The sequence below is a fragment of the Panthera tigris genome, chromosome B4, assembly GCF_018350195.1.
Source record: "Panthera tigris isolate Pti1 chromosome B4, P.tigris_Pti1_mat1.1, whole genome shotgun sequence".
NCBI lineage: Eukaryota > Metazoa > Chordata > Mammalia > Carnivora > Felidae > Panthera > Panthera tigris.
Genome location: NC_056666.1, coordinates 71238704 through 71263525, shown reverse-complemented (window position 1 = coordinate 71263525; position 24822 = coordinate 71238704). Strand labels below are relative to the sequence as shown.

General features: G+C 37.8%; 1 protein-coding gene across 2 annotated transcripts in view; it reads left to right on the top strand.

Annotated features, from left to right (window-relative positions):
• The window catches only part of NELL2 (neural EGFL like 2), a 393863-nt gene that overhangs the window by 221975 nt on the left and 147066 nt on the right, over nucleotides 1-24822 (top strand). For both annotated transcript variants that reach the window (XM_042992139.1, XM_042992138.1), the window contains exon 14: nucleotides 21257-21382. In XM_042992139.1, the coding sequence (XP_042848073.1) occupies nucleotides 21257-21382 (126 nt within the window). The remainder of the gene's footprint in view (nucleotides 1-21256; nucleotides 21383-24822) is intronic.

Genomic DNA, 24822 nt, shown 5'->3' with positions numbered 1-24822 from the left:
TGGAGGATTTTGATGGCTTCCTGTCTTACATTTAGGTCTTTCATCCATTTTGAGTTTATTTTTGTGTATGGTGTAAGAGAGTGGTCCAGGTTCATTCTTCTGTGTGTTGCTGTCCAGTTTTCCCAGGACCACTTGCTGAAGAGACTGTCTTTATTCCCTTGGATATTCTTTCCTGCTTTGTCAAAGGCTGGTTGGCCATACGTTTGTGGGTCCATTTCTAGGTTCTCTATTCTGTTCCATTGATTTGAGTGACTGTTCTTGTGCCAGTACCATACTGTCTTGATGATTACAACTTTGTAGTATAGCTTGAAGTCTGGGCTTGTGATGCCTCCTGCTTTGGTTTTCTTTTTCAAGATCACTTTGGCTATTCGGGGTCTTTTCTGGTTCCATACAAATTTTAGAATTATTTGTTCTAGCTCTGTGAAGAATGCTGGTGTTATTTTGATAGGGATTGTATTGAATATGTAGATTGCTTTGGGTAGTATCGACATTTTAATATTTGTTCTTCCTATCCAGGAGCATGGAATCTTTTTCCATCTTTTGTGTGTGTCTTCTTCAATTTCTTTCATAAGCTTTCTACAGTTTTCAGTGTATAGATTTTTAACCTCTTTAGTTAAATTTATTCCTAGGTATTTTATGTTTTTTTGTGCAACTGTAAATGGGATCGATTCCTTGATTTCTCTTTATGTTGCTACATTGTTGGTGTATAGGAATGCAACTGATTTCTGTGCATTGATTTTATATCCTACAACTTTGCTGAATTCATGAATAACTTCTAGAAGTTTTTTGGTGGAATCTTCAGAGTTTTCCATATAGAGTATCATGTCATTTGTGAAGAATGAGAGTTTGACCTCCTCCTGGCCGATTTGGATGCCTTTAATTTCTTTGTCTGATTGCAGAGGCTAAGACTTCTAATACTATGTTGAATAACAGTGACAAGAGTGGACATCCCTGTCTTGTTCCTGACCTTAGGGGGAAAGCTCTCAGTTTTTCCACATTGAGGATGATATTAGCATTGGGTTTTTCATATATGGCTTCTATGATCTCTAGGTATGCTCCTTCTATCCCTACTTTCTTGAGGGTTTTTATCAAGAAAGGATGCTGTATTTTGTCAAATGCTTTCTCTGCATCTATTGAGAGGATCAGATGGTTCTTGTCCTTTCTTTTATTGATGTGATAAATCACGTTAATTGTTTAGCAGATGTTGAACCAGCCCTGCATCCCAGGTATAAATCCTGTTTGGTCATGGTGAATAGTTTTTTTAATGTATTGTTGGATCCGGTTGGCTAATATCTTGTTGAGGATTTTTGTATCCATGTTCATCAGGGAAATTTGTCTATAGTTCTCCTTTTTAGTGGGGTCTGTTTCTGTTCTTGGAATCAAGGTAATGCTGGCTTCATAGAAAGAGTTTGGAAGTTTTCCTTCAGTTTTTATTCTTTGGAACAGCTTCAAGAGAATAGGTGTTAACTCTTCCTTAAATGTTTGGTAGATTCCCCTGGAAAGCCATCTGGCCCTGGACTCTTGTTTTTTGGTAGATTTTTGATTACTAATTCGATTTCCTTACTGGTTATGGGTCTGTTCAAATTTTCTATTTCTTCCTGTTTCAGTTTTGGTAGCGTATATGTTTCTAGGAACTTGTCCATTTCTTCCAGATTGCCCATTTTATTTGGCATATAATTCCTCATAGTATTCTCTTATTATTATCTTTATTTCTGCTGTGTTCGTTGTGATCTCTCCTCTTTCATTCTTGATTTTATTTATTTGGGTCCTTTCCTTTTTCTTTTTGATCCAACTGGCTAGTGGTTTATCAATTTTAATTCTTTCAAAGAACCAGCTTCTGGTTTCATCGATCTGTTCTACTGTTTTTTGGGTTTTGATAGCATTAATTTTTCCTCTAATCTTTATTATTTCCTGTTTTCTTCTGGTTTGGGGTTTTATTTGCTGTTCTTTTTCCAGCTCCTTAAGGTGTAAGGTTAGGTTGTATATCTGAGATCTTTCTTCCTTCTTTAGGAAGGCCTGGATTGCTATATACTTTCCTCTTACGACCACCTTTGCTGCGTCCCAGAGGTTTTGGGTTGTGGTGCTATCATTTTCATTGTCTTCCATATACTTCTCAATATCCTCTTTAACTTCTTGGTTAGCCCATTCATTCTTTAGTAGGATGTTCTTCAGTCTCCAAGTGTTTGTTACCTTTCCAAACTTTTTCTTGTGGTTGATTTCGAGTTTCATAGCATTGTGGTCTGAAAATATGCATGATATGATCTTGATCTTTTTGTACTTAGGGCTGATTTGTGTCCCAGTATATGGTCTATCCTGGAGAACATTCCATGTGTACTGGAGAAAAATGTATATTCTGCTGCTTTAGGATGAAATGTTCTGAATATATCTGTTAAGTCCATCTGATCCAGTGTGTCATTCAAAGCTATTGTTTCCTTTTTGATTTTTTTATTAGATGATCTGTCCATTGCTGTGAGAGGGGTGTTGAAGTCTCCGACTATTATGGTATTACTATCGATGAGTTTCTTTATATTTGTGATTAATTGATTTATATATTTGGGTGCTTTCACATTTGGCACATAAATGTTTACAATTGTTAGGGCTTCTTGGTGGATAGACCCCTTGATTATGATATAATGCCCTTCTGCCCATCTTTAAATCTCTGATTTAAAGTATAGGTTGTCTGATATAAGTATGGCTACTCTGGCTTTCTTTTGTTGACCATTAGGATGATAGATGGTTCTCCATCCCCTTATTTTCAATCTGAAGGTGTCTTTAGGTCTAAAGTGGGTCTCTTGTATACAGAATATAGATGGATCTTGTTTTCTTATCCATTCTGTTACCCTGTGTCTTTTGATTGGAGCATTGAGTCCAGTGACGTTTAGAGTGAGTACTGAAAGATATGAATTTATTGCCATTATGATGCTTGTAGAGTTGGATTTTCTGGTGGTGTTCTCTGGTCCCTTCTAATCTTTGTTGCTTTTGATATGTGTGTGTGTGTGTGTATATATATATATATATATTTTTTTTTTTTTCATATTTTCTCCCCTCAGAGAGTCCCCCTTAAAATTTCTTGCAGGGCTGGTTTAGTGGTCACAAACTCCTTTAATATTTGTTTTCAGGGAAACTTTTTATCTCTCCTTCTATTTTGAATGACAGCCTTGCTGGATAAAGATTTCTTGGCTGCATATTTTTCTGATTCAGCACATTGAATATATCCTCCCACTCCTTTGTGGCCTGCCAAGTTTCTGTGGATAGGTCTACTGCAAACCTGATCTGTCTTCCCTTGTAGGTTAGGGACTTTTTTTTTCCCTTGCTGCTTTCATGATTCTCTCCTTGTCTGAGTATTTTGTGAATTTGACTATGATATGCCTTGTTGCTGGTCGGTTTTTGTTGTATCTAATGGGGGTCTTCTGTGCTTCCTGGATTTTGATGTCTGTGTCTTTCCCCAAGTTAGGAAAGTTTTTAGCTATGATTTGCTCACATAACCCTTCTACCCCTATTTCTCTCTCTTCCTCCTCTGGGACCCCTATGATTCTGATGTTGTTCCTTTTTAATGAGTCACTGATTTCTCTAATTCTTAAATCGTGCTCTTTTGTCTTAATCTCCCTCTTTTTTTTTGCTTCATTATTCTCTATAAGTTTGTCCTCTATATTACTGATTCTCTGTTCTGCCTCATCCATCCTTACCGCCACTGCATCTATCTGTGATTGCAGCTCAGTTATAGCATTTTTAATTTCATTCTATTTTTTTACTTATTTTCTCTCCACAGAGAGGGATTCTAATCTATTTTCAACTCCAGCTAGTATTCTTATTATTGTGATTCTAAATTCTGTTTCAGACATCTTGCTTGTATCTGTGTTGGTTAAATCCCTGGCTGTCATTTCTTCGTGCTCTTTCTTTTGGGGTGAATTCCTTCATTTTGTAATTTTGAAGGGAGGAAATTGATTAATGAGGTAGAAAAATTAAAATTAAAAAATATTAAAATATAAGAAATTAAAATTTAAAAATTAAACACACACACACACTAATCTACTAAATGATGCTAGATCCTAGGTGTGTTTTGGTCTGGGTGTTGAAAGTGGTTTGACAGATTAGAGAAAAAAAAATTGGGGGGAAAGAGAAAAAAAAGGAAACCATTTGAGGATTTGAAAAAATGAATACACTGAAGCAGACTAAAATGAGATAATGGGAGTAAAATATAATTTGAAAAAAATTATACAAAATAAGGAATATAGCAGAAAAAATTAAGGAAAAATTTTTTAATAAAAATTAAAAATAAAAATGAATTTTTTCTCTTTCTGTATTCAAGAAAAGAAAAGAAACAAAAAAAGAGAAAAAAGAAATAAAGAAATTGTTTGAAAATTTGAAAAAGTGAATACACTGTAGTAGACTAAAATAAAATGATGGAAGTAAAATAGAATTTGAACCAATTTATATAAAAGCAAATAATATAGTAAAAAAATTAAAGAAAAATATTTTTAGTAGAAATTGAAAGTAAAAATGAAGTTTTTCTCTTTCTGTTCAAGAAAAAGAAAAGAAACTAAAAAGAAAAAAGAAAAAAAAAGGATATCGTTTGAGAATTTGAAAAGTTGATTATACTGAAGTAGACTAAAATAAAATGATGGAAGTAAGATAGAATTTGAAAAAAAATTACACAGAAGTACAAAATATAGTAAAAAATTAAAGAAAAATATTTTTAATAATAATTGAAAATAGAAATGAATTTTTTCTTTCTGTATTCAAGAAAAAGAAAAGTAGTATAAAAGAGGGGGGAAAAAAGAAAGAAAATTGAATAAATGGACCTGCTAACAGATTGAAATAAGACTGAAAATGCTTCGTTTTCCCCCAGAAGTCAGACTATGTAGCGCTTTATAGTCCATAACGTAAGTAGGTGGTGAGACTTGTGTTCTTGAGGAGCCAGGTTGGCGCAGTTGGGCGGGGCTCAGTGTAAGGGTTCCATTCTTCACTAGATGATGCTGCTAGCCTACTGGGGTGAATTGCTGTGGCGCTTGTAGGTGCCTATGCGCATGCGCAGGAGCAGTGAAAATGGCGTCACCCAGCTACCCAGTCTCTAGTATCGGAACGCTGTTCTCCCGATCAGCAGTCGCGCACCTGTCCTCTGTCTTCAGCTTTCATCCACTCCCCGCTTCTTCACTCTCCGGGACCAGGCCCCAGGCAGTACCTCTCTCCCGAGTTTTGTCTCAGATGCTGTTTTCCCCAGCCCCTTACTTCCAAAGGACTGCGGCTTTGACCCTTTCCGCCTCTCTGTGGGAGGGTCTCACTGAGCAATGGCCGAATGAACAATGGCCGAATGTCAGCTGCACCCAGGAATGCTTGCTGGACCCTCTGCTGCCGGTGCCCCAAGACTGCGGCCAGGTGCCAGCCCGCCCCAGAAAAAGTTAGCGAGACAATGTAGCAGCAGCGTTTCAGGGATTATGGGAAATCACAACACACATCTGGCACCTGGCTTCACCCTTAACGACCTTGTTCCAGCACCAGCGAATGTGGCTGTTTTCTGGGGTCTGCTGGGACCAGGGGGCCTCAACCGTCTCTACCAAATGTCCTTCCAGCAGTGCAACCACTTTTCCCCATGTGGCCTGAGAACCTCCCGGACCCCACTCTGTTCCTGGGGATTCGCCCTTCCCACCAGAGCACCGCCAGGGATCAAGCTGCGGAGTTGCAGACTTTGCACTCCCCTTGTTTACAGTCTTAATGGAATTTAAACCCTCTCCTTTCTCCCTTTTTAGTTTAGTCCCTGCAGCTGTTTCCAATTTTCCACTTCAGCTGTTTTGGGTAGGGGTGCTTTTCCTGTATTCTGCCCCCCCCCCAATCTCTGTCCTCTCTCCACCTACAAAGGCGGCTCCCTGCCTGCCGCCGGCTTCTCTCTCCCCACTTCACCTCCGTGCCATGTACCTGCTGAATTCTGTGGTTCAGTGGTTCTGTGGTGCAGATTGTTGTGTTAATCCTCCAGTCAGTTATTTAGGTGTGTAGGATGGGTTAGTGTTGGTCTGACTTTATTTCATGGACACAAGACACACAAAACCTTCCCTGCTGTTCCGCCATCTTGGCTCCCCGCTCTGTGCTTTGTTAATAGAAGTCTTGTCTTACTCTCTTTGGCAGTTAAGACCATAGTACTCAATGTGCTGGTCCAAGGAGCACTATAGACCATCACCTGGGAGTTCCTTAGGAATACAGAATGTCATACTTTATCTCAGCCCTACTGAATCAGAATCTGCATGTTTACAAGATCTCAGGTGACTCCTATGCATATGAAAATTTTGAGAGTACTGGTTTAAGGCAGAGAACTTATTTAATTGATGATCTTAATTATTTTGTAGCTATCCAGTGTTTTTTAGCCATATGTTCAACTAGAGAGGAATTTTAGTGTTCAGAGTTTCAGGTTATTTTCATTGGTGCACAATTTGGTTTCCTTAACATGGTTTCTTACAGTGTGGTTCAAGCTGCATCAAAATCACCTGAGGAGGTTGTTAGAAATACAGATTCCTGGATGCAACCTCATTTCTGCTTAATTGGGTCAAGGCTAGGTCTCTATAATCTGCATTTTTTTAAGCTTACCAAGTGATTATTACATTCATTAAAGTCTGAAAAGGCCTATTCTAGATTAATGCTGTATTGATATCCTTCCAGGCTGGGTTTTTAAGAATTGTTACTATTTTTGAATTTTTGGCTAATATGCTCCTGCCTAGAGATGAACTATTGAGCCTGTGTGGTCATATATTTCTGAGTATCACGTGGTTTCACCAGGGTCTTCAGTCCTGACACTGCTGGTGGTTTGGACCATAACTCTGTGTCACGGAGGCTTTCCTGCACACTTTAGGAAGCTTAGCAGCATCCCAGACCTCTACCTGCTAGATGTTTGTGGCTGTGTTGTCATAACCAAAAATGTTTTCAGATTTTGCCAAATTTCCCCTGGAGGACAAAAAAATTGCTCCCAGTTGAGAACCATTGGTTGAAATTCAGTAAATACTAGGAAGATAGCTGTATGTGAGCATGATACCTACCCCTAGTTTCTGTTAGTCTTATTTGATCCTCTTGAGGGCTTTTGGTTTTATGCCAAGGGTGAAGAGGAGTTTATGTACAAGCATGTAAGGGCTTCCTGGCACTTTGAGCTGGTTTTAACAGTCAATGGCAGGAGACACAAAATGTGATGATGGGGAAGAGGATCAACTCTTATATTTAGGACCTAAGCAAAATATGCTGGGGGTGCCTGGGTGGCTCAGATAAGTGTGGGACTCTTTCAGCTCAGATCATGATCTCACAGTTGGTGAAGTTGAGCTCCTCATCTGACTCCGTGTTGACATCACGGAAATTGCTTGGGATTCCCATTCTCTCCACACACACCCCCGCCCTTCCCCCACTCGCTCTCTGTCTCTCTCAAAGTAAATAAGTAAACTTAAAAAAAAAAAAGATTATGGTAGGACTCAGGTCCCAAGGAATAAAACAAAAATAGGTATAAGAAATTGTTGAGTAGCTCTGAACATGCTGTGAAGCCTGAAAAAGATGTTATGTGATGTTTCAAAAGTTTTGCAGCTTTGGGGATGGGAGCTTCTTGTAAAGGGACAAAAGTAGGGACACAGGGATATGCAATGGCTTCAGCAGAGACTCAGAGAACATGGGAAAGCCCCAGAGGATGCCCAGGGGCAGGGAAGTAGGCAGTGATAGTATGTGTTGATTTATTCCTGATCCCATAGAAACACTCAGGGTACACCCAGAAGTAACTGGTGAGACATTGAGGGGGGACACTTGGATTCATCAGCAGCCAAGGAAATTTGTATTCATAGCCTGTAACATTATTGAATTTCTGGTGTGAGTTTGAGTTTTGTTTGGCCCCCTACTCTCACCATATTGCTTACCTTTGCATTTCTTTGTAGTATGCAAGAAACATTTACCACCTACTAGTGTTAAAAAGTATTCATAATTTTGCCACGCCTTTACTAGTCAATTGTGTCAATGCTGAAAAGTAAATCAGAACAAATACTTATTTTGTATACCCACCTTTTGTGAAAGAGTCAGTCTGGTACCTAGATGGATACTCTACAGATTTATATGTGCAGCTGCCTCTAATTATTTATAAAAAATATATATGTCAGAAGAAATTTTGAGATGTAATAGACAAATTAATGTAAAATGTTTATGTGGATGAAAAGAAAATCTTTCCATTATTGAAAAGTGGGGAGCAGTTCTAATGTTATGGAAAAAATATTGCACAAGAAGATTTGGGTTTAATTCTTACCTCTGCTATTTATTAACTGTGAGCACTTATGGAAATCACTTAACATCTTTGAGACTCAGTTTCCTCATCTATTAAATGGGAATATTTGTATTATGAGGTTGGGAGAGCAGAAGTAAAATAAGATTAAATAAGATTAAGTATGTGGAAAAGTGCCTTCCAGAAAAATAAGTCCTTGGTAAAAGTTTGTGATTAAATATGTATTTATTGCCATAGATGCTTCAGTCAAGTAATGAAACATGAATTTATTTATATGTTACACTAAGTTGTTACATGGATAACTAAGGTGTTACAATATAAGTTTATTGAACACTTGAGGCAACAGTACTCTTAATGTCCATATGATGATACTGTCTTATATTTTAAGCCAATTATAATGAGATCTTTACTTCAATATCTAAGTTGCCATGGATTATCTCCCAAACCAAATCACTTTATGCCAAATTCCTTTCTGGTCTGAATAACATTCTAACCAGTTCTTAGATAGAGTATGTATAATTCATCCTCATTTTGCAAATTATAAGATAAAACTTTAAATGTAACAATGGGAATTTATGTTATTTTTCTGTAGATGAGTAGCAGGTTAAAATACTTAACAATTACATTGCATTTATTGTTTATTAATATTAGGAAAAATGTCTACTTAGAATTAAGAAATTCATTTAGATCATTTGCAGGTATCTTATGTGAAGCAGCAGTTTATTATCCTTTTTTATTACATAAATGAAAATAATTTTTTAGAAAAGACTCTTCCCCCTGGAAAAGAATCCATTTGAAATGATATGTGGGACATCACATGATTGCAAATTTTTAAAAATTTAATTGATGGAGATTTTTCAACTTCATTAACTTTAAGGTCAAGTATAACTTAGAGATTAAATGATAATTACCAGCTTTATCTTGCCTTCCATGAAATCTGGGTCATGTGTTCTAGTTATATTTGTTAAAAATGCTTGAAGTCCATTAACAAATGCCACTATTAGCATTCCCTTTGCAGTTGTCTTCCTTTATTCGTGTGTTCATTTGCTTCCAAGAAGAACCAACTGCAGTGTAAAATAAGATTATCACATTGCACCAAGAACATCTGAAAAAAGACTTAGAGATAGGAGATGGAAGTTTCAGCATGGTTAATGGCATGAAAGAGTATAGCTAGAAATATGTAAGGATTGGACAAATAAAACAAATCTAACTTTGATTCAATGGTCCTGAGATTATTTTGGGATCTGTCGTGAAAACGTGTGATGTCGCAAAGAAAATTGAAGTGATGCGGTCAAAGGAACAGATGTTGGAGTAAATGTTAGTTTCATTTTCAACATTATGAATACAAATAGGAATACGTTTTTAGGAGATACACTCATTGTGCGTTGCAGGGAGCATTAGGCATGAATTAAATGAACGTGACAGAGAAATGAGAGATGTGAATTACGTGATGTAGAGGGACATGACTTGTTTGGTCAAATGACTGTTCCAGAGCAAGAAGAGCTTCATGTGTTTGAACATTATGGTTCTAAATTACATTTCTTATTCATTGGTATCATATAAAAATAGACCCCTGAGATTTTTTTTTAAGGTTTATTTATTTAATTTGATAGAGCATCTGCATGCGTGAGCAAGCAGGGGAGGGACAGAGAGAGAGAGGAAGAGACAGAGAATCCCAAGCAGGTTTCATCCATGATGCCAGCGCAGAGCCCAATGTGGGGCTCGATCTTATGAATGAGATCATGACTTTAGCTGAAATGAAGAGTTGGACCCTTAACTGACTGAACCACCAAGGCTCCCCAATCCCTGAGATTTTAATAATACATAAGAGTATTTTCATTTTTACTTTTTATTCCATCTTAACTTTCCTCCAAATAATTGTTCTTTGATAAGAAGAATGTGCTCCCAAACAGATTTTTACAAGTTGTTCATATCCTTATATAAGAATGCGATGGTGAAAAAGTGGGACTGAAATTGCAGAATGTATATGTTTGTGGATACTGAGTTGTTATGAGGTCATACTTCCTAATCAACATTAAACATTGATTAAGATTGTCAAATTTAACAATACAGTTTAGTCAGTGATTTATGTATAAACAAGCAATTGGAACTTGGAGTGGTTCCATAACTTTCATGAAAGCACTGATGTAATGTTTAGATTAAAAACTCTGAATGGGCATCAATTTGGATATTGTAATGACTGAAACCCTTGTTTTGGCAAAATAAATATATATTTGTTAAATTAGTTTTTAATATTTAAAAATACTAATCTGCCTTTTTGGAAAGAACGCTGTTCAACTTGATGAATTTTCTAATCCAATATGACAAGGCAATCTTTCAAACTGTCTGTTCCTTAATTTCAAGCAAGTTGGATTCAGCCAAAACAGCTACTAACTGGCCATGAATAAGCACAGACAAAAACTGCAGAAGTAGAGACAGATGGAATCCCCATGGCCAAAGAGGTTAGGGACATGCTGGGGAGGAATTGGGACTTCATCTGGGCCTTGAAGAGTGAATCCAATTTAGATTGGCAGAGCAGTAAGCAAACAGAAAGAGCAAAACATGTTTTGAAGTTTTTTCTGCAACAGGAGGTTTACAGCCAGGAGCGTTAGATCACACTGCTGAGACAGGGACCAGATTGTGGAGGAACAAGGGATTATATGGAGTGATTCTATTCAAGATTTGCAAACCACTAAGTTATAGCAGACATTCAGGAACCTTCCCAACTTTAAACAGGTTCCTTGGTTATGAAAAGGGAGCAACTCTATAAGTGCCCCCTATGTCACAGGGTTATGAGAATTAACACAGGGTACAGAACCAAAGTGTTATAAAAATGTCAAGTGGTAGGGGCACCTTGGTGGCTCAGTGGTTGAGCGTCCAACTTTGGTTCAGGTCATGATCTCACAGAGTTGATGAGTTTGAGCCCTGCATTGTGCTCTCTGCTGTCAGCACAGAGCCCACTTCAGATACTCTGCACCCCCCTCCCTTTGCCTCTCCCCCACTTGTTCTCTCTCTCTCTCTCCCTCTTTCTCTTGCTCACTCGCTCTCTCTCAAAATAAATAAATAAACTTTAAAAAATATCCAAAGGTAGATTGCATGTGGATAGCTATCAACCCTGCTTAGTTGCTATACTCTGCTTGAGTAATTTTACTTTGCATCCCAGCCAGCTCAGTTTCCACTTGTTTCCTGCAATGATTGTTGTAAACCTTCATCATTCCATGCAAAGTTTTGATTCTACCCATTCTCTTATTCTCAGCAGGTAACTTCTTTACCAACAAAACAGAAAACAGAGACTAACTTCCTTATCCTTCTGCTCCCATAACATAAACCCACATGCTTCATGCCCACTTTTTCCTCCTTCTGCCTAGTCTCAGTGGAATGCATACCCTTTCCCCTAGGAGTGATGGGTCCATCTGAGTACTGAATCTCATCTCTTTCTGGCTTCAGAGGCATCTTATTCCGTCCATTATCCCCTCAAACTCTGTTTTCAACTTATTTATTTCTATTTGCTTTTCCAGATCAGCATTTAAATATGCTCACGTTTCTTTCTTAACCACACATTCCCTTCTAGCTTTTGTTTTTTGACCTATTTCCCCTTTTTATCCCAATTTCTGAAAGGTGTGATTGATTTTCATTGTCTCCATTTCTTCATGTCAGATGCTCTCCTTCACCTACTTCAGTCTAGATTTTTTATCCCATCTCCCTTCCAAACTACTTACACCAAGGTTACTGATAACTTCTGTAATGTTAAATCAGACGTCTTTCAGCCAGCATTTTGCTTGACCTCTAGGCAACAATTAATTCTATTGCTCCCTCCCTCCTTCAGATACTTCTTTACCTTGTCTTCATGATACTACATTGTATTGATCAGGGATCAGAGTTGCAAACAGCACAACCCACTCTGGAAGTTTAAGCAGAAAAGGAATATATTGAAGAATGTTAGAAGGCTCCCAATATATGTGGGAGGACAGGTTTAGATGATGTTCAGCCAAGACAATGCATGTCAGACCTGAGTACATATCCCACTACCTCTGCCTCTTGATGTCAACACCACTACTCACACTGAATTGCGTAGTGTTCACCGATGACATCCGGGACCAGACTCCAGAACCTATGCCACTGCTACCATCCTAAGTGCCAAATGCCTTCTCCACCCTGCTTGTCAGATGTCACAGCCTTGCTTAGCCATGAGTTCTCTTCTGAACTGAGGTTTTGCATTAGTGCCCCTGGTGAGCAGTCCTAGGTTACAAGTCTATACCCTAGCTGCCAAATACGCTGGAATTTGACTTGTGACTTCCATCTTGGGGAGATGGGGATTTCCTCAAGTATAGAAGGTGTGTTCAAGGGTGATTGCTGACCACTATTTCAACATTGGTCTGCTTCTTCTAGTTTGCCACCACCTCTCTGAGCAAGCTTTTTCAGTCTCCTTTCTTTACTTGCCTCTTAAATATTGAAGTCCCCCAGCCCTCCATCTTAGCTTTTTTCTCCTCATTCTGTACCCTCTCCCTGGGTGATGTTGTCTAATATTATGGCTTTAATTACTTTCTCTGTGCTTGAGGCTCCCAAATCTTGACTTCTATTCTTGTCTTCTCTCCTGATATATATGGAGAGTATATGGAAGTACTCAGTACTTCTCTCCATTGATAGATAGATATAGAGATAGATAAATGTATATATAAAGTCTTTTCTCTCCTGATATATATATGTATATATATATGTAAATGTGTGTGTGTGTGTATGTATATATAATCTCCATATCTCCACACTTATTTTGTATGCAGCTAGAACATACCGTCCCAGACACAGGAAGCCAAACTCCAAGTGAGTGTCCTCCTAGCTTCCAATTTGCTCATCTTGAATCCATCCTCTCTTCTACCTTGCAGTTAAAAAATGTTGCTTAGCAACTCGTGTCATTTCATTCATTCACACCCTTTAGAGGAGCATACACACACACACACGTGCATGTGCCTACATGGCAGACAGTGTCTCTGGAAGGTTGCACAAGAAATTGGTAAAAGTGGATATCTCTGAGATTGCGAGTGGGAAGTTGAGTGGCTATGGGTTGGACTTAACTTTAATTTTGCCCTCTGTTGTATCTTTGAAAGTTTATACTCTGTGTACATATGATGTATTAAAAAATTGATTTTAAAGCTTCAATAGATTCCCATCCATCACAGGATAAGGTCAAATTATTTTGTGAGTTTTGCAAGATATACACACAAAATAGCTCCTGTTTAGTTCATTAGCCACATTTAATGTTTTGCTATTCTTTGAATATATCAAAATCTCTCACTTTTCACAATTTGTGCATCGTTCTTTTATTTGAAATGTTCTCCTCTTTCCCATCTCATTAGCTAACTCTACTTTTCCTTTAGTCCTCTGCTTAGATGTCACACCCTCCTTCTGAAAGCTTTGCCTTGCCTGTAAGATTTGGAGCCCTCACATTTTGTTCCAGATGGCACTATCCTTATCAAATTCCCATAGCATTTTTAAAAATTACTATTTGTCTCTCAGAAGGACCAGAGCTCTACAAAGACAGATACTATCTGTCTTCTTCAAGGCTATGCCATTGGTGTCCAAGTTAATACCTTGGGGCATAGTAGGAATTCAATAAATATTACTTACATGGATAAACTACTCATGCTTTTGTTTCCTCAAACCCTTAAATGATCTCACCTTTCCCCACAGGTATAATTTTATGATCCACTCTCAACCCTGTCTCAAATTTTCTAACTGCATATCTCCAAGTATATCTATTTTAAATCAGGAATCCTAACACTAAGAATAATGTATTCTATTAAAAGTAGCAAGAACAATGATACAATGCTAGAGTTTTTATCCTTCTTGAGGAATGTACCGTACAATTTACAATGAATGAATTAAAAAGATGAATGAAGAAAATATAGCATTATTATTTTGAGATATCAAAATATCATGTTTCAGTAGCATATGATAGATATAGTTTTTAATACATAAAAATTAATATTTGGTAAACAAACTTGTTAATGCCACTGACTTTAAAATAGGATTGCTTGCAATTCCTTTTAATGTTAGCCTATTTGTAAATGACATTTTAATTTATTCTTTACTGATTTTTCACCGAGCAGCCTACTTATACTTGCAAATTTTTTATTTTCAAAAATACTCTTATCTTCCCAAATGTTGCTCTCAAATCTCTTTCCAGAATTACATTTCTCAGAACTTAGCCTTTTTCCTGGTTTATGAATTAAGTCATTGATCTCTTTGCCAACTTTGCCAAGCCAGTTTTTCACAGCTGGTGGGCTAAGACTTAGCAATAACCCATACCAATGTGTATTTGTCTTTAATGTGTGGAGTCCTTGCTGTTGAGCTGCATGACTTCAAGATTTTATTGGCTGAGCAATAAAGCATTAGTGTTCATTAACATGCTAATATAATCCTTTTATAGGGAAAAATTGAGATAGCATGCTGTATCCCTAGAAATATACCATGCTTTTAAAAAATGTTATCAATGACACATAAAGCATAAGATGGGGAGGGTAGGTAGCCAGGTTGTGTGGCAAAAGCACACAGGAGAGGAGACATCATACCTGAGTGTCCACTGCCCCCAAGGATAGTCTGGAGACCACTCTATAGGCCAAAGGAACAGTAATGTGGGACCTAGGAAACAGTTTTCTCATTATGATTGCCACTCACTAACTATGTAAACTTGTGCTAGAAGGATCTTCCAAACACCCAGATCTGATTCAGTTAAGTCTCTCCTAAAACCTTTCCCATGTCATATAGGACGGAGTTCAGATTTAAAAAAAAAATTTTTTTAATGTTTATTCATTTTTGAGAGAGAGAGAGAGAGAGAGAGAGAGAGAGAGAGAGAGAGAGCAGGGGAGGGGCAGAGAGAGAGGGAGACACAGAATCGGAAGCAGACTCCAGGCTCTGAGCTGTCAGCACAGGGCCCAGTGCAGGGCTCGAACCCATGAACCATGCGATCATGACCTGAGCTGAAGTCTGACACTTAACCGACTGAGCCACCCAGGCATCCCTAGAGTTCAGGTTTTTTAATGTGGGTCATGGAAGTTTCACGATCTGATTCCTGCCACCTTCTTACTTTGTCTTTGGCATTTCTGTTTCTCCATTTTGTTAATTGTAAATGACCGTGGTTAGGTTAGATGATTTCTATAGTTCCTTTCAGGTCTAACAATCGGTGATTCTGAATAGTTACAAAGTCAACCTCAGCTTTCAGATAGGATGAAAGGGAATTTATAAATTTATAAATTACTGTTTCTAAAGCAGATCAACTTGAATTATCCTGGGGCAAGAGAGGTTGTTCAAGTATAAGAAACAGGGTTTACTTATGCTTTTTAAGTTTGTTGGCATATGACTGTGTCTCCTACAAAATCCTGGAGAATCAGATTCTTCACTGCAACCATACAAATCATGTTCTCTTTGTTAGAATTGTAAAGTGTGAGGGCTGGTAATGACTTGGAAACCTCTAGCCTTTATATATATATAGATGATGAAATTTAGGTCCAGAGAGATGAAATGCCTGTCAGGTTTATAACAGAGCCAAAGACTAGAATCCAGTCGTCTTTATTCCCCCTGCAGTGCTCTTCTACCATGCAAGACTATATTTTACCACAGTGGCTTCTGTTCACTGTTCATACAAAAAGCTCACGTCCAGCTAAATGCCTGGACAGCATACTGGGAAGACAAAGGATCCACTCTGCCAAGTTGAGCTCCAGGTCAGATCAGTGTGAATTAGGACACTTATCCTTTTTCCTACGAGATGAAAAGCCATGAAAGGATTCATTGATTCATCTAGCACATTTTAATTAATTAATTAATTAATTAATTTTTTAATGTTTATTCATTGTTGAGAGAGACAGAGACAGAACTTGAGCAGGGGAGGGGCAGAGAGAGAGGGAGACACAGAATCTGAAGCAGGCTCCAGGCTCTGAGCTGTCAGCACAGAGCCTGACGTGGGGCTCGAACCCACAGACCGTGAGATCATGACCTGAGCCAAAGTCGGACGCCCAACCAACTGAGCCACCCAGGCGCCCCATCTAGCACATTTTTAGTAAGGGCCAGCCATTGTTCTAGAACAAGGTCTCTACCCTCCTGAATCTTATATTCCAATAGAAATAGACAACAGACATACCGACAAATCACTTACTAGGATACTTTCAGACCCTGATAAGTAATGGAGAAACTGGGGCTTGGAAGGTTACTTTAATTTAGTCAACTGCTCCTTACCTTGATTGTACCACTCTTCTCAGTTCCACATTACTAACTCCTGTGAGATTTTTTTCTTTTTTTTTTTTTAACGTTTATTTTATTTTTGAGAGAGACATAGATAATCTGAAGCAGGTTCTGTGATGACAGCAGAGAGCCCAATGCAGGGCTTGAATTCACAAACCATGAGATCATGACCTGAGCGAAGTCAGAGGCTTAACCAACTCAAGCCACCCAGGCTCCCCAATGAGATATATTTTTCTGTGTCACTTTCCTACTCCCCTCCTTCCAAATGCTTTCATATTTCCATAGCACAGCAAGGAAGATACCTTTCTCGTATTTGTTGAACATTTAAGTGCATTCCCATTCTGTCTCCTATCCCATAGCTGTATTTCTGTTTTATTTCCTGCATAAACTTCAACCGAATGGAATACTCATTGTTCCTAAATGTTTCATGCCTTTGCTACCTCTGCTGCTGGCACTAGACTTGAATCTCTACAATATGCCTGCTCATCTTAGAGCATCTCTATTTGACAGGAAACTGTTCAGTGGCAGCCTTCTTCAACTTTGTATACGTCTGTCACTTTAAGCCTACTTCAAAAATCTACCTCACGCCCTGCCACACCAACCAGCACATTGTCCTTGGTTGCCCAGTCTCTTAGTCACCAACTTTCCTCTGAATACCAGTCCTGGTAGTGAGTGTATTCTTTCTTGCCTTCCCTTTTCTTTTCTCTTTTTTCTTTCCTGGCACTTGATATATAGGACCTCATGCTGTTATTCATGCTGTATCCAGGCATCTTAATTTCATTATCAGCTCCTCAAGCTGGGGGAGGGAAGAGTCATACAATTACTTATATCACCAAATGTAAATTCCCAAATGTGTTCTGCATTAGTACGTGCTCAGAATAAAAAAGCACTGTGTTAAAAAAGTTGGTTGCTCCCTATTTAATGCCCATTGTATATGTTTCTGCTATATAGTATGCATCACTTCATAACATTATTGTTTAAGTGTTGCTTCTCCAGCTAGAATTTGTCTTTGTTGCTTAATGCAATACGTAGACATGGGGCATGTACATTATATACTTGTTGAATTAATGAACGAAAATTTTAAAAACATGGCTAGGTATTCAGAGCCTGTAATTTACTCATGTACATGGGTAATTTTAGGGGGGGAGATGGAAGAAGAATAGTGTTATAATGGTCCTGAGATTTACTTGACCATGCAGTACTCTGTGTTTTGAGGAACCATGAACCTCTCTTAGACATACTGCTCTCTAAAGTACAGGCTTAAAACATGGAAGGCACCTAACTGGATGATGATGATGGTGGTGGTGGTGATACTACTTAGAAGGATTATAAGTCCTTTAAAGGCAGGACCTTAGCTTAACTCTCTTTGTGCTGAATTTTGTGCTAAAAGTCACATGGACCACACAAAGGGCACACAGTGTTGCAATTATATTTTTTGGTATTTTACTTTGTTTCCCCCCCTCACAATACTGCTCCTGACACTTCATATCTCTGGGCCATGAATTCAGTATTTCTTTGTGATCCAAACCATTCAAGTTCCTAAAAGGCTTCGTGTTAAATAGGTTCCTCAATAGGTTTTGCTTTATGACCCCATGTTGCGTTTTCTCTGATCACATGGTATCTTCACAGGAAACATCTACAAAGAATGCGACCGGCCAATGTCTCCCAACAGTCTGTGGTTTGTAGACCCACCAACAAACAAGTGGTAGAGACAGTATTTACGCTGTCACAAAATACCCTATTTATCTTATAAACCAAATTATCCAATAGCTTTGGCTGTCAGTAGGGTCCATTAACAGAAATCACCCTAACTGTCTCTTTTCTGTGTCTTCTCTAATAGGACTTTAATACTCTCAAAGTTCTCATTCCTTGAGTATTCTTGGGAGGGGTTTGGGGTGCTTTGTGTACTTCTGAGTTTGATTTGCCAGGTTTGTTGGCCACTCCTACTGAGGTGGGCTTCCTCCTCTAGCATACTGTTTGGAGAGAAGGACAGTGTCTTCAGTAATTAATGCTTGCTCCAGCTGGGACTCCGTTCTGCACTAGGCACTGTAGCTACATCCTTGACTCTACCAAGAAATGAGGTCTTTCGCTAGAAACTAGGCTTGTCTTGAGGAAATGATACAGTGTACTCAATAATTCTCCCCTTTGATAACCAAGATCTCGTCACTGAGTTGCGTTCATTATTCTTGGCTCTTTCCTTCCCAAAGATAAATTCTTTACACCGCTGTGCACATGAACTTCGTTGTGGCCATTCCTCCCATTTGCAAGCTTAAACCCAGGGGACTTCTGCAGTGGCTTTCAGTAACTTCCACTTCAGTTCAGCACTCTCTCAGAGGAGCAGGGTTAAAGACCATTGATCCAGCTGAGCTCATTAGTAATCCCATATGATTCCTATTATTATCTTAAGAACCTGGAAGCAAATGAGTTTTCATCATATTCCCCCAGGGTGCCTGTAGTTTGATTTTTAGGCTGTAATTGAATGTGATACTTGCCTTGCAGACTACTGCAAACATTTAGAAGTAGCATGATATCATGAGAAGAGTATTATACTAGAAGTCAGATAATCTGAGATATATTCTTTAAAAAAAAAAGTTTATTTATTTATTTATTTTGAGAGAGAGAGAATATCTCAAGCAAGGCCCATGCTGTCAGCACAAAGCTCAATTTGGGGTTCTTTCCCACAAACCACGAGATAAGGACCTGAGCCAAAATCAAGAGTTGGAGACTTAACCAACTGAGCCATTCAGGCACCACTGAGATCTATTCTTAGATCTTCCTTACGCTAGCCTTGAAGCATTTATTCATTCATTCTGCAGCATTTATTGACCCTGTAATATCCTAAACACCCTATAAGCTATTGTGAGTTCAAAAATGAATTACATACTTAGTGATTCTTAACCCTGCTTATACATTAGACCAGGGATCATCAGATTATGGCCTGCAGGCCAAATCTGATGCAACTTCTGTTTTTGTAAATAATTTTTTTTTTGAAATATCACCAGGCTCACTTATTTACATTGCCTGTGGTTGTTTTCATGCTAGAAAAACAGACTTAAATTTATAACAGAGATCCTGTAAGTCCCAAAGCCTAGAATGTTTACTATCTAGATCTTTACTGAAAAATTTTGCTGATCCCTGCATTAGACTCATCATGGGGAAGATTTAAAAAAGAAATCATTGCCTGTGTTCCACCACAGATAGTTAAATAAGATTTGGAGTGGGGGTTTGGGAGTTGGCCCAAGAACCGATGTTTTTAAAAAAGTATCCCAGATGAATATAATGTGCAGCTAGAGTTAAGAGACACAACTAGATGATCTCTACCCTGGAGGAGTATATAAGACTTACTGGCGAGAAGAAGCTTATAAAACTTAATAAAGTCACAATGGATGAATCTGCAATGGAAACACCAAGTTCCAAGAGAGCACTGCATAGGGAGAATTTTACTTTATTAGGGAAGTTTTCACAGAGAGACGTTTAAACAGATTCTTGAAGAATAATCCACTGGTGGCCAAGATCCACTAAGGGTGGTGATAGGCAAAGAAGGAATAGAGAGAACAGCATGTATAGAGGGAGGTAGATGAGAGAGAGCATGGTCCATTTGAGGAATGATCAGAAGTTCTTTGTGGCCAGAACACTGAGAGGGAAGAAGGGAGTGGGTCATAATCTATAAAACTGAAAAAGTAAGGGCCAGAACTGAAAGAGCTTTTTATGCTAAGAAGTTTGTAATTTATTGTGTTAACTTTCATTTAGTAGTTTAGTGGAAAAATTGAGTCTTTCTAGGCTTCCATTTTCCCATCTGTAGAATAAGCAGTTAGCTTAGATGATTGCCAAGATCCCTTTACCTCTAAAATATAACCTTCTGAGATTTCATCAGTTACGTCTTTTGATACTCTCAGGACTGGGTTATATGGATACCATGACTTACAGAGTAGTCAGTCACCAGACTATCTCCTATAATTGATCCATTTCTCTTAATAGTAGAAATGAGAGCATTGCTACTTTGGGGATGCCTGAAACAATGCATTAAGGCCCTTCATAAAGAGTATTTCATAATGACAAGATATTTGTGAAATAGTTTATGTTCCATGCAGAGAGGTGCTATAAAATGGGGACAGTCTTATTGTAAAATTCACATTCTTCCCAGTGCCTGTTATGACTTACCATGTCTTTACACTCAAAACTTGGTGTGTGAATTTCTATGGAAGTTCTTCAATATGATATCTTACTACTATTTTACAGTTTTTCATTTATATCAGATCTCTACATTGTAATTTCATCTCTATTCAGACACTGAGATAGCTATATCTCTACTTCTATCTCTAATAAACTATATGGTATTGGTTTCTTGTCTTTAAGTTATTCAAGTTCTGGTGTATGTAAATATTTTATTTACCTCTTACGGCCTCTCCAAATACACAGAATAGCCAGTAAATCAAAAAATAATATATGGTATACTCAGCGTTTGAAGATTCCGAGACTCCAAGGTAGCAAACTTGTACTTTCTGATTCATTTTATCAGAGGTAGATGATTGCGCTGAAATTTTCTAACTATATTTAGAATGTTGCAAGTTGAAATATATAGACATGTTTGAAATTCCAGCAAGACCTATTGGAAAAAAATGTTTACAGTTTCTGTCATTTGAACATCAAGCATTCTTATTAAAGGAGATGTTCTGAATACTTTTAAAAAATGCTTTTCAATTGGAAACTATTGCCTTCTCCAAGAAAATTATAGAGAAACTCTAGAATATTGGCCACTGTTGACCTCTTTGCCCTACTTCTTCTTCACAGACATTGATGAGTGTGCTGAAGGGCGCCATTACTGCCGTGAGAATACAATGTGTGTTAACACCCCAGGTTCTTTCATGTGCATCTGCAAAACTGGATACATCAGAATTGATGATTATTCGTGTACAGGTAAACAGTAGCTATTTGTGAAATAAAATCTTCCTATTCCTTAAGTTTACTTTTAAAGGTTCCTTTTAACTCTAATTTTTTGGAAAAGGATGCCATAAATACTCCCTTACAACAAAACAAGTCATAAGGAAAAGCATATCTCCTTGATTTGGTAGTTAATTTTGAACCTGTTCTAAGGAAAGGAATACCTGCTTGCCCTGGGTAAGTTTTATACTCCCTGTTAGGAGAGTAAAGAAACACTAGAGAACCAAATTAACATTATGCTAATTTTAAATGTAAACAGTTTTATGCTCAAAACTTATGTGAATCCAATGGCAAATCCGAGAAACAACCCTTAAAAATTTCCTTTATATGGCAGTAGATTTTTGCATAGAGGAAGGATAACATAAATAATGCGATGTTTTCAGATATAGATTCTTGCAGTGCTAGAAAATGGGAATATTAAAGAGAATCGAGCTCCTTCATGTCTCTGGGAAATGCAGCTGAGCACATCAAAGAAGTTTTGCTTTTGTTTGTTTTATGAACTATCACTCCCGTCAGTACCATCCAGAGTCCTGTTCATGGATATCTTGAGTGTAGTCATGTCTAAAGTTGGTCCTGGGACAAAACAGCCTATTCACTTCATATTCTAGGAGTTCCTACCTGTAGAATATGAAAGAAAATGGTGCTAGAAGAGTAGCTTGAAGACTGTGGGGTTTGAGGAATTGTGGGTGTGAAACAGATATTTCTTTGGATTTCTTTTTTTTTAAATAGAAGAATCTTAAATAAATTTTAGAAAAAATGCGTGGAATCATAATGTTGCAGAGTACTTAAAATATTAATCTTGTAACTTTTTATTGTACCTGTCACTTTCTACTCCATCTCCAACCTTATCGTTTTTGTCTAATGGATGTACAAATAATACTTCAAGGTTTCCAGGGAAAGAGACCGCATAACACACTAGTAAAACTATGAATCTATAATAAAAGTGTCATCTTATGCCTCTGTGTTATTGTACACTCTTCTAAGTTTTCATTATAGTGACCATAGTGTGTACTATTTGATATCTTGTTTATCAAGATAGAGGTCTTTCCACTAAATTCAAATATAATATTTATGTAAAAACAAAATATTGCATGTAAAGAACAATGAGAAGTGGCCTCCCAGTCTATAGAGAATAACCAAAGATATTTTGAAGGTAGAATTCATATAGAGTTGCTGATTGATTTGCAAATTCTCGCTTTTTTGTCAGCTTATTCTAAATATTTCCACATTGTGGGACTAATTCTGCACATTTTCATTAGACAAAATTTAATCACACCGAGTGGCAGAGTTTCTTGAAGTACTACGGAGATCTTTGTCAACATAAAAAATATAAATAACAAATCTCAATAAATATATGGAGAATAAAATACACAGTTTGCTGTATTGTTGGTAATATCAGTAAGTCTGAGTTCCAATGTAATTGTTAACAACAACAACAAAAGTCTTAGTGAAACTACTGCATCTCAGAGTATTTCAAGATGTGCTCATTAAAAAAAAAAATGGAGAGCTAGCAGTTTTCAAGGAGTCTGCTGATTCCGTGGCATGAAAGACTTAAAAGCTTTGTACGTTTTTATACTTCCTAGTGATTCTTTTTGTTTTTCTTACATTCTTAAAAAGTGTTCAAGACTGTAAGTAAGAATACATGACACATAATTTGGCCTCCTGTTGAATGAGGAGTGTTTCTTCAGGGCAGAGTATTTTCAAGAGCTTCGTTTCCATTCCAAGCCTGTCTGTTGGCTGTAAATCCAAGGAATCGTTGAGCTGTCTTGCCTTACAGAGAATCTCTTGCTCTGGCTTTACCTCTCCTAGTGTATTTTCCTTCCAAATAAAATCCCGCAAATTACTATTTGTTTTTGACTACTTAGGGAGAATTTTCCATTAAGATTCCAAAGTATCTAACGATATAAATAAAGTATCCCATTGTAGGAATGCCAATGAAGGCCAAGATCATTTTAAGAAAAGCTGTTCAGGCCATGATTTTTGTGCCTAAAGAACCAGAGCCAAGAATTTCAAGATCTGGCAGGTGATGGAATGTATTTCCTTAATGATTCATTAGCATTTCCAGCTAGCACCAGTATTTCTATGCTTCCACTTAAAGAAAGATTTCTTGCCCTTAAATTTTCTATGTATTATGGGCAGGCCTACAAATTTGAGAATTTACATCCATACATAAAAGTTGGATTTCCTAGGGATCATGAGTGGATTTTATTTTATAGTCCAAAGTCAGGCGATCTTTGGCAAAACTTTTTATATTAGACCATGCAGGGTCAGCACATAGTCAGGGTTCCTGTAAAGGAAATGAATGTTTAAATTCTCCCTCTTTGAATCTGTCCCTCCACACTTTAACTTTAGCAGCTATACAAAAGGCTCGAGGAAATGACTCCTCTGCTGGAGGTTTGCCTTGCAACTGAAAGTATCTAGGCTGTACCTTTTCAAGAGCTCCTGTAAGACCAGAGTATGACTTTGTTCTGTTGAAGATTGGGATTTATTTTCCATGAATTTAGATACAGACATCCACATACTTGCAGTATAAATGCAAGCCTTCCAGAATAAATGTCAAGACACCATCACAAAGCCATTCTCTGACATTTGTGACTGAGCTCCTGGAGTTCTGAATTTGTTTTGCTTCTGTATGCTTGCCCCTCCTCCCTGTTGCAGAACTCCCCCCCACCCCGCCCTCGCCATAAGATAACTGACATTCTCATCACTGAACCCAGCAGACTCTCAGAGTTGCTTCCCCATCTGAAAATTAATCATTCTAATTTAAAGAAGAATCCAAGAGCGATACATGTTACTTTATAGCCAGGAGCTTTGATCAATAAAAGAAGCCTTTTTTGCTTTTATAACCCTGTCACTCTCACATGGAAATTATGTATGCTACAGAGGAATTACCTTACATAGTTGGTAGAATTACATAGTTTATTTTTTTCTTTCAGTTTCAGATAATTTGAGTTATATCTTTCCCATAATCATAAAATTTGGGAGAGGGGGGCACCTGGATGGCTCAGTCAGCTGAGCATCCAACTTTGACTTGGGTCATAATCTCACAGTTTGTGAGTTTGAGTCCCACATCAGGCTCACTGCTGTCAGCAGGTAGCCCGCTTTGGATCCTCTGTCCTCCTCTCTCTCTGCCCCTCCCCCACTCATTCTCTCTCTCTCTCTCTCTCTCTCTCTCTCTCTCTCTCAAAAATAAATAAAACATTAAAAAATACATAAAATAAAATTAAATTTGGGAGACGGAAAATTCTTAAAGGTAATCTAGTCCAATCTCTTAATTTTCACATGTGGGAAAACTGAAGCTCAAAGAGATTAATTGCCTTACCCATGGTCATACAGTTAGTGAGAGGCAAAAGGGGGGCCAGAAGATAAGCCTCCTTATTAGTTCTCATATTATTCACCATTTGTTAAATTTGCAG